The 10,806-nt window shown below is 54.2% G+C and overlaps 1 protein-coding gene across 1 annotated transcript; it reads left to right on the top strand.

The window, feature by feature from the left end:
* The first annotated feature begins 7,330 nt into the window (after nucleotides 1-7,330).
* LOC120675237 (NAC domain-containing protein 22-like) lies at nucleotides 7,331-8,837 on the top strand. Its single transcript, XM_039956350.1, has one exon. It carries the CDS (start codon nucleotides 7,372-7,374, stop codon nucleotides 8,512-8,514), a length of 1,143 nt encoding a protein of 380 aa, XP_039812284.1. The 5' UTR covers nucleotides 7,331-7,371; the 3' UTR covers nucleotides 8,515-8,837.
* Nucleotides 8,838-10,806: the final 1,969 nt, after the last annotated feature.

Genomic DNA, 10,806 nt, shown 5'->3' with positions numbered 1-10,806 from the left:
TAGAGCCATTGAAGGAAATTACCCTTGTCCCAACTCCTGGTCAGGATCTCCACGATCACAACAATCTCAACCCTCTCGGGATGGCAACAACTTCTAGTCTTCTAGCCCCTCGCCAATGTTATTTGTCGCGAACACGATCGCCTGATTAGGCTTAGGGGATTTCCGGTTTCATCAAGGTTTTAAAAGGGCGAATCTCCTCGTGGTTAGGCATCGCTTCAACGAAGGAATTAGAGCATGGAGCTACGGGCTGAAGAACGGCCTAAGCGCGTGGCCTTTAGTGTGTTCTGCTTGCCTGGCCCATAAGTCGAAATCAAGATATCTTTCAAAAAAAAGAAATCAAGATACAAAAGCCAACAATGTGTTCTTGCCAAATAACGCAAGTTTGGCCCCAAAACAAAAAATAGACCCACGAAACAAAACAAAAAAATCCATCAAACTTTTGTTTCTTTTGGTTTAGGCCCACTGCTCCTCAAATGACGACTGGCCCATTAAGGTCGTTTCCCTAAATCGGCAACCGCCAACCGTCCAACGCAAACCGAGTAGGATTGCCTTTTCCGTTCCAAGCAAGAAAACGATTCGAGCCGGTTTTGGACTTGGCAGAGCAGCCCAGCCCTCGATCCCCCCATCGATATACCTATAGTAAGACGCCACGACGCGACGCCGTGCGATGCGAAGCAAATCTTCAGCTCGATTCCGGTAGATCCTCCCGATTTCCCTCAGATTACCACTGTACGTACTCGCGATTCCAGTTGGGGCAATGGTCGTCGCCACCCGCCGCACGACAGCGGCGCGCCCGCCCCCGCCGCCGCCGGACCTGGCGGCCCACCCTTCCGAGGAGGAGCTCATCACGTCCTTCCTCCGCCCCCGCCTCGGCGACGGCTCCGGCGGCGCGCCGTGCCCGCGCCCGTGCGCGTTCATCCACGACGCCGACGTCTACTCCGCCGGCCCCGACGAGCTCACGCGCGGGTTCGACCCGGCCGTGGCGGGCAACGGCGACAGCGCGTGGTACTTCTTCTCCCCCGTGAGGGCCAAGAACCGCGAAGGCCAGCGCAAGGCGCGCACGGTGGGCAGCGGGGAGGAAGGGTGCTGGCACTCGGAGGCCGGCGCGAGGGCCGTGCTCGACGGGGCCGGCCGGTGCCTAGGGCACCGCAAGAGCTTCTCGTTCGTGACCAAGGCGGGCGGCCGGCGCGTGCGCTCGGGGTGGCTGATGGTGGAGCTCGGCCTCGGCGACGCCCACGACGTGGCCCTCTGCAAGATCTACTTCAGCCCCCGCGCGCGCGCCAACGGGGGAGCCGCCGCCTACGCGTCGTCGTCGGCCGGGCGCAAGAGGAAACAGGCCGCCGCCGCCGCCGCGGACGACTACCCAGCCGCTTCGCCGCGCCAACGACACCGCGGGCGACGCCCGACCGAGGCACGCGACGACGCCGTCACGGCCGGTGCCGAAAGCACCCAGGACGGCGGCGGCCACGCTGACGAGAGCTCGTCGGACAGAGACGACGGCCCGTGCGGGCTCTGGAAAGACGGCATGTTCCTCCCCTGGTGGATGAAGAATAGGGACAGGTTGATGAAGGAGCATGGCATCGTCGACCGGTCCGACGAGGAGCTTCAGAAGACGCTCGGGCTCGACAAGGTCATTAAGCTGCTGAACCGCGACTACGGTGATTCCCTACTCTTCAAGCCAAGCTCCTGAAAATCCATGATCCCGTTGCACAATGTGCAGCTTATCAAGCCACTTGCATTGTATTGCATGTAAAGCGGACGCTTTTCAGCCGCGTCATTTTGATCTTGCCGAGATTGGAATCGTCAGAGTGCAAACGTTTTGGTCCGGCGACTTTTGGAATTGTACACTCCGGATGGAATGGAATTGGTGTGCGTGAAGATTATGGAATTGGTGTCCTGTATTCCATGAGTTGTCCATTGAGCTTGGAATTCAAGATCTACACTGAGAATACATGGCAAACATGCACATTTCCCGGTGATATGCATGATTATGTTGTCAACTAATCACTAATAATATCCACAACTATCTTGCGTATTTGGTCAAAATAGTAATCATATATAATTTTCTAATGGGACTATTTTTCCCTAGGTATCCTCCACTATACTGTACATTTTAAGCAATACAACACGTTCGGGCATCCTCCTCATTCTTAACAATTTTGTTACAAATAATTCTATGAAGGACCGCGTTAAGGCGCGACCCATCGCGCATTACGCGAGCGCGCAACCCGTCCCGAGGACCGTCGGGATCGACAAATCTACAACCCACCTGTGCCTCCCTTCCTCCACGGTTCCACCCATCCGCGGATCTGCCCCAATCCTGCAAACACGTGAAGAAAAGTCGCTTTCGGAGCCCCGTCACAATCTGACCTCCACACTAAAAGATGTGCATATTTTATTAAAGATGTGCATATTTTATTTAAGGAAAAAGTCTTTTTTTGACCATCCAACTATTGCCCGAGTTTGATTTTGGCCATTGAACTCAAAAACCGGGTATCTTCGACCATCCAACTATCAAAACCGTTCACTTTTGGCCATCCGGCGGTTTTGCAGGGCGGTTTTGCTGACATGGACACCACGTGGAGGTGGGGGCCCACTTGTCAGTGCTACCCCCACTCTCTCTCTCTTTTCTCTGTCTCCCTCTTTCTCTCCTCTCTCATCTCTCTCCTCCCTTCAGACGGCCGGCGGCGGGCGGAGCAGGGACCGGCGGGAGGACGGCCGGTGAGCCGGCGTCGAGGCTGTTGTGGTGCCGCGCGGCAGCCTGACGCCGGGCAACCGGCGTGAGCGCCGCCGCCAGGAAGCCGCGGCCGTGCACGGTGAGGCGTGAGGGCGAGGGAGCAGCAGGCAGTGGCTAGGCCACGGCGAGCCGTGCAGGGGCAGCACAGAGCTGGACAGCGGTGAGCCGTAGCAGGGGTGGTAGGGAGCTGGGCGGCGGCGGCCGGAGCAGGGGCGGCGGCAGGCTTGAGCAGCAGCCGGTGCAAGGGCTGCGCGAATCGGGCAGCGGGGACTCCGCGGAGCCAGCACGGCGGCTGAGGCTGGGTCGCAGGCGTGGTCCACGGCGGCGTGTAGGCGAGCCAGCAGCGGTGCTCGTCCTCGCACCCGCCGCACCTCCCCTGGGCACCACCGCCGCAGCTCCCCTGCCCCGGCGGCCCCCTCCCGCCGCTGCCTCCTTCCTCCCCACCGCCGCCGCACCCCTGCCCCGGCGGCCCCCAGCGCCGCTCCCTCCTTCCTCCCCACCGCCGCCGCACCCCCTGCCCCCGCGGGCGGCGGCCCCCAGCGCCCCTCCCTCCTTCCTCCCCTACCCCGGCGGCCGCCCCCGCCGCTCCCTCCTTCGTCCCCTGCCCCGGCGGCCGCCACCGCCGCTCCCTCCTTCCTCACCAGCACCGTTGCTGTAGCAGGGTGGGCCCGCAAGGGGCGCCGGCTACGGCTGTAGCAGGTGGCGCCGGCTGCAGTACGTGGCGGCGGCGCCTGCTGCAACAAGGGGCGGCGGCAGTAGCAGGCAGCACAAGCAGCAGGGGGCGGCGGCACTGCTCGAGCAGGGGGCGGCGGCGACGGCAGCAGGCAGCAGGGGGCTGCCGAGCAGAGGGACCAGGAGAAAGGAGAGAGAGAGGGGGAGAAAAGAAAGAGAAAGAGGAGAGAGGATGGCTGACAAGTGGGCCCACCTCCACATGGCGTCCACGTTAGTGAAACCGCCCTGCAAAACCGCTGGATGGCCAAAAGTGAACGGTTTTGATAGTTGGATGGTCGAAGATACCCGGTTTTTGAGTTTAATGGCCAAAACCAAACTCGGACAATAGTTGGATGGTCAAAAATGGATTTTTTTCCTTTATTTAAATAGGCATAACTCTCTGATCAAGCATCCGTTTTCAAATCTATTTGTGCCGTTGTGTTTCTTTCCATGAGATCTATAAAACTAGATCCATATTTGATATGTTTTGAAGCTGTTTTATAGACTAACAATCTATGTTGAATATGCAGTAGCAACATATGTACAAATTGGGTAACATAAATTGACAGTTCTATATTTCATGGGTTGATACTCAATTATATAGGTTGTCAAACATAAACATTTTTTATAGGTTGACAACAGAAACATATATCGGTTGTCAACAAAAGAAACATGTCGGTAAGCACCATCGTGGGGCTGCCGCCGTGGCGGATCCTGAGCTTGATGTACGCGAGGTCCGGGAGCATCGAGTGAAGACGACATGCTACCTCGGTCGTCCTCCAGCTGAGCCTCGGAAGGCCATCTCGGCCGTGAGGCGCTCCCGCTCAATGACCCCCGCCGCAGGCGCAGCCTCCATGGAGATGGACCGGAGGCAAGCTAGCTAGCTAACGAAACCCGTAGTGTGTCACGGTCACAATGGCTGAGCATGGCATCTACCTGCGCTACCAGAGCATTGCCATCTACCCTAGAACATAAATATCTTGACAATGGAACACTGTGATCTCGGGGCAACTCATATATATTGTATAGTGTTAACTTGTATGACTACTAGTACCTTTAATTTATACAGAGATTTTGTTAATCTAATTATGTATAGAATGTGTGATAAGTTTTATACTGTTACAACTTGTAGTGGTTCTATCAATTTACATTTATTGATACTATCAACTTACATATAAACTACATATCAACTTATATATTTATTTGTTGACATATAAAAAACAGATTGATACATACAGTACATATTGGTTGATAATCAGAGAAAATGTACTTTGGTATTCGGAGTGTATATCGACAGTCATAGTATATATAGGTTGATACTTAGAATATGCATAGAACATGATACTAGTGCGTATGTAACCAAGTTGATAGTGAAAGTTTCAAAGCATTACTACATCCCGTATAGGTTATAAATATGATACAATTGGACTACATAGCTTGACATTGCTTGACCTAAATTTATATAACATGTTAATATAGCTATAAACATAATTTAATATTCAGAGTATATATAGGTTGACAGTCATAGTATAGGTGGGTTGACACCCAGGTTTATTTTAAGCTAAAAATATGGATTGACACCTGAATTTAAGTTGATAAGGCCCTAACTCAACCAAGTTTGCTCCTGCCGGCACCAAATTTGAAACATGTTGTATAAATAAAAATGACGCTGAAAATAATATGTTGTGAGCACAATTGGAAAAATGAATGGAGGTATAAGGACAACTTATGTGCTTAGTTAATGGAAACTTGTGTTAAAACTTATGTCCCTACTTAATGGAAACTTGTGTGAAACTTAATAGCAACATGTTGAGTTGTCAGTCAGAGAAATCCGAAAGGTTGATATGTAGATTCAACATACATTGACAGGGTGCTGACATTGACATTCAAAATATACGTAGCTTGACATATAAACTCAACGTGACATAAAATTACATATATATCCACAGAAATCCAAAAGCTCGCCAATACCCTCATCCAGGACGACCATGCTAGTATCAACACTACGCCGTGTATTCCACAACACCTGAAAACATGTAGGTAAGCAATAATCAAGTTACTCCAAGTCTCACAAAAATGATCTCCAAATTATCCTATCAATCACAGTGACTCCCCTGGAAAGATACTCACCAAATCTAACAAAGAATGAAGAAATTCAGAATCCTGTACATGCATCTAGCCAAACCAATAATTTACATGACTCACATTGCAGCAGTAAATTTTTTAAAAAGAAGTATCAGTGGCCATATAAGAAAAGCACGCATATGGAGAGTACTATTCTGGCAGCCAGACATATTCTAGAACAACAAATCCACATAGGAGAATCACGCAGCTCCCAGCATTAAGAATGTAAAGTAAAATTCATGTCAAGTAGAATGATTATAGATTGCAGGCAAATATATGTTGCAATGATGGCAGTGAATTAGCTTTGCAGGGATGTTCCACAGTTTCAATTTTCTGTTTCCTAGCCATGCTGAACAAACATAGAAAAAAATAGTAAAAACATGTCACTATATAATATAAAACTTGTTGTGGCAGGAAAAACGGTGGATAACAAAAATATCTATCTCTGTTGACACTTTATATAGTAGCCTTGAGTCCTTGAAGTGACCTTGACCTAAAATGTGACACTATATCATGCCTCTGTAACTTGACGCTGCAGCGTTATGTAACTTGACACTATTTGCATGCAAAAAGATAAACACAACTTGTAACAATTTCATAGGATGTTGTTCGCTAGTGCATTGTTTTGAAAAAATGATAGCCGGAAATGAAGTCACTACTACATGAATGTAACTTCATACGAGCAATTTCATGGAATGAAAAAATTGCTCTCATGACCAGTAGAACATCCACCCTTCCCCCAAACCCCACACCCCAAACACCACCACTCGAGCACCCTCCCACGCACGTCGTTCTCCTAGCTCACACTGCACCCTCTTCTGCCGCCCTGTCGCCGGACACGCATCGACCATCGACCATCCACTTACCCCCAGAATCCAAGGTGCGAGGGTGGCACCCCACCCCCAAACCCCGACACCCCACTGCTAGAGCACGCACGCGTCGCGCACACCGCCCCTCCCACCACCCCCGTCGCCGGACACATCGCCGTCGCGCACCGCGCCGCAGCAGCCCAAATCTAGCATGGTATGGAGGCGAGGGTCGCGAGGGGAGAGGACTCACATTGAACCGTAGAGGACGGGGCGTGCCGCCCCCTCTGGTCGCCGTAACCTCTCCTCTATCGCTGGTCGCCGCAAACGCTCCTCTGGCGCTGCTCCTCGCCGGCGAGCGAGAAATCCCCTGCGGTGCTGTACGGGTTGTTACGGGGGCAGCGCTCGGGAATGTGTTTTGGGGTGGAGCGTGAGCGTGGGCGTGGGTGTGGGGTTATGTTGGCCCACGTTGGCCTGCTGGGCCATAGGGGTCGCGCGATCTGTCGTTGGCGCGACGGGTCGTCTAATAGACTTTGCGTTCTATGAATGATCCCATTGGAAGTTGTATACTTTATATTGCAATTTTGGATTTGGCAGATGGATCCCAGATACTGCCCGTTTCGCAAGGGTTGAAAATTCGCAAAGGTTTTTGTCAGAGCATGGAACTACCAAATCGTGAATTATCCCTGGTGCTGCGAGACCAACGTGAAGACTGTAGTAGATGGGCCTGGGAGAAGAAAACAGGCCAAGAAGCCCAGTGAAGAAAGAATCCTCTAGAGCAGGCCGCTCTAGCCCATTAAAGCCAGGGGCAAATGCGGCTTTGCCTCCTCCCCCAGCCTGGAGACGGACTCCGAGTCCGATTCCCATCCGCAACCGCCCTTCTTCCGTGTCTCGTACGCCGTCCCCGTGTTCGAGTCGAAGTCGGAGTCCGACTCGAACAGGGGATTTGGGAAAGGGAACGCGTGAAACGATGGCCGTATGAAATGATGCCCGATGGCCTCTCAACCGGTTCCCATTCCAACTCGGATTCCTCCCCCTCCCTCCCTCCCTCCCTCCCCGTCTCCGATTCTCCCTCGACCCGCCGCCACCGCCATGGTCCGCACCCCGTCGGCGGCCAGCAAGCCGCCGTGCGCGGCCTTCCAATCCCACCCCACCGATCTGGAGCTCGTCAACTCTTACCTCCGCCCCTTCCTCGAGACCGGCGAGGCCGCCGCCTTCATCCACGTGGGCGACGTCTACGCCGCCGACCCCGCCGACCTCACCCGGCAGTTCGCGCCGGCGGTCGCCCAGGACGGCGAGCGGGCCTGGTACTTCTTCACCCCGCTGCGCCACAAGAGCGTCCGCGGGAAGCGGAAGGCGCGCACCGTGGCCACGGGGGAGGGGTGCTGGCACAACGAGGCCAAATCCAAGCCCGTCTACACGGCCATCCACGGGAAGCGCCAGATTGGGTACCGCCAGAGCTTCTCCTTCGTCAACAAGGAAGGCGGCTCGCGGGTCCGCACGGGGTGGCTCATGATGGAGCTCCGCATCCTCAAGGACGACGCCGGGCAGGGGGCGCGGGCGGAGGAGGAGAACGCCCTGGGGAACATCGTCCTGTGCAAGGTGTACCGCAGCCCGCGCAACCCCGAGCCCAGCGGCGGGGTCCCCGCCCCCGCCCTCAAGGAGGAGGAGGCCGCCGACGGCGACGGCGAATCTAGCGCCGCGACAGCGGACGACGTCGACGACGACGACAGCTCCGACGCGCCTGGGCCCACGAAGAAATCGGACGAGCCGGAGTCCAGCGAGGCGACGGTGGCGGCGCCCCCCGGACGCGAGGAGAAGGCGGCGGGCGACGAGTACTCCGCCGAGGCGTCGGCGGCGTCGCCTGCGCGCAAGAGGAAGGCCCCGGACGACGAGGGCTCCGGCGCGGCGGCGGCGCCCAGGAGAGCATCCCCTGGCGCCCGCGCTCCTCCCGCGGCCGAGATACAGTGCCCTCACTGCGGCACCCACCTGGCCGTCACGCTGAAAGTCTCTGAGTCCAAATCGGAGACGGAGATCGCGAAGGGCGAGCCAGGCCCCGGCGCGTCCGACGCGGCCCCTCGAGGCGAGGCGCGTGGTGCTGCGGAGAAGAAAGTCCGGTTCATTCAGTTCCTGTGAGATCTCCACCCAGGTTGGGGCCAAGCAAATCCTGATCCGCGAGGAAACGGAGCCGTGGATGAGCAGAGTGCACATCCCACCATCCATTTCAGAAAATGTATGCAGATGAACGCGTCGACAAGGTTCAAGGTGAATAATTAGGATAGTTTTTTTTTGCGAGGTTAGGTTAAGTAGTACTTGTGTTAGGAGGAAGCAGAGTGTGCTGCTGCTAGCTGCAAATGGGAAAAAATGATGTCAAGATCACATTGCAGGGATACAAATTCACTTCTCTCGGAAACACATGAAAGGTACACTGACGAACCATGAAATTTTATACTTCAAAATGGTTCCAAATGTGCAGAGTATGTTTCTTTACAACTGCTGACCAGGGAAGACATGAACCGGAGTGCAACCTGACCTGACGTAAGAAGGGGACGTGCATTCAAATGCGCAAGTGCCAAAAAGTGTAATAAAAAAACATACTAGATATTTGTTCAGAAAATTTGACCTGTGACCTGTGTGCTCTAGCGATATTGGAGCTGCAGGCAGACGAACGTAAGAAGATCAGACCAACGCTTACCTGCTGCTCAAAGATGCTTAGATGCAGCACGATGATAAAACGCACCTAATGTCAAGGGAAATTTGTATATGTACCAGCGGTTCGAGTCCGCTTATCTCCGGCCCGTGAACTTAGCGCTCGCCTAGTTAGTTCATGAATGCATCAGAATCAGTAATCTACTCATCTGTGTGTACAATCTCTTCTAGTTTCTCAATATTCAGATGCTGTTGAAATTGTTCAGAAATCCCGATGTGATTTTTTTTCCAAAATCCTTTTTACGTGAAAGAGCAATTGCTTTACAAAAGAAAATTAATTTACAGTTGGAACTATACAACCGACTTGTAACTGTCCGGTTGCGGGTGGCTATATAAACCGCTGCCGCGCGGCGACACCCGATCACAAGGGCTGGGCTAATGTGGGTGTGTTTAGATCACTTTGCATTTTGCGTTTTTGTCATGGAATTTTTAATTTTGAAGTATTAAATGTAGACTAATCACAAAACTAATTACAGATCTCGTCTGTAAACTACGAGACGAATCTAATGAGCCTAATTAATCCATCATTAGAGCATGTTTATTGTAGCATTACTATAGTAATTTAGTGTCTAATCACTTTCTAATTAGACTCATTAGATTCGTCTCGCGATTTACAATTTATTTTTATAATACGATTTATTTTTCGACTATATTTAGTACACTATGCAAGCGATTTAAAAAAAATTTGCGTTTATGAACATTTCCATCCACGCCATGGCAGGCTCCCCGCTCAAGGCGCCGCCTGCGCCCTTCGCCTCGCACCCCTCTACTCGGAGCTCATCGACTCCTTCCTGCGCCCCCGGGTCGTCTCCGGCGAGAATGTGGGCGAGTTCATCCACGAGGCTGGCGTCTACGCCGCGGGCCCCGACCAGCTCACGGGCCAGTTCCTGCCGGTGACCGCAGGCGATGAGGAGGCGTGGTACTTCTTCACGACGCTGAAGCTCAAGGGCGACCAAAAAAGCACTGCATCAATCGCGCCGTGGACACCGGGGAGGGAAGATGGAACCAGCTGGGGGGACCGCATCCCGTGCGCTCCAACCTCGGCGAAAGCCCGAAGCCGCGGTTAGGGCAGCGTCAGAACTTCGCTTTCGTGTGGAAGGAGGACGACAAGCTGGTGCGCTCCGTGCGCACGAGGTGGTCTATGGTGGAGCTCCGCCGCGACTCCTCGGACCTGCTTGCCCTGTGCAAGGTGTACCGCGGCGTGAGCGATCCGAAGGCCAAGGCGGACGACGGGAGTCATGTGGCGGCAATGGCGGGGGCGCCTGGACGCAAGGAAGCGGAAGACGAGGCCTCCGCTGCGGCTGGAGTAGCGGCGCCTGGACGCGAGGAGGACGACGAGATTGATGCGGACACGGCGGCGGGATCGACCGGGCGCCAGAAGAAGGCCGTTGGCAAGAGCGCTGGTGCGGCCATGACCGGGAAACTCTGCGATGGCTGGCGGGCCCCTCTTGATGCTGCGGAGAAAGCCAAGGCCCCAGCAGAACCGGAGTCCGGAGGATGTCTCCGCCATGGCTGGCTCCCTTCAGAAGTCCCCGCCAGCACCCTTCGCCTCGCACCCCTCCGATGCGGCGCTCATCAACTCCTACCTGCGCCCCTGGGTCGTCTCCGGCGAGAAGGTGGGCGAGTTCATCCACGCCGGCTGACATCTACCCTAAACTCTGGGGCGGCGGCTGTACCGACTGGACGCCAGAAGTCCGTCAACGAGAGCGCTGGTGGTGC

The sequence above is a fragment of the Panicum virgatum genome, chromosome 5N (assembly GCF_016808335.1).
Source record: "Panicum virgatum strain AP13 chromosome 5N, P.virgatum_v5, whole genome shotgun sequence".
NCBI classification, from domain to species: domain Eukaryota; kingdom Viridiplantae; phylum Streptophyta; class Magnoliopsida; order Poales; family Poaceae; genus Panicum; species Panicum virgatum.
Note: the sequence above shows the minus strand (reverse complement) of the source record. Positions and strands in the feature narration are given on the sequence as shown.

Excerpts from the sequence above, each read along its gene's own strand:
- LOC120675237 (XM_039956350.1), top strand. The coding sequence starts at position 7,372 with ATGGCCTCTCAACCGGTTCCCATTCCAACTCGGATTCCTCCCCCTCCC.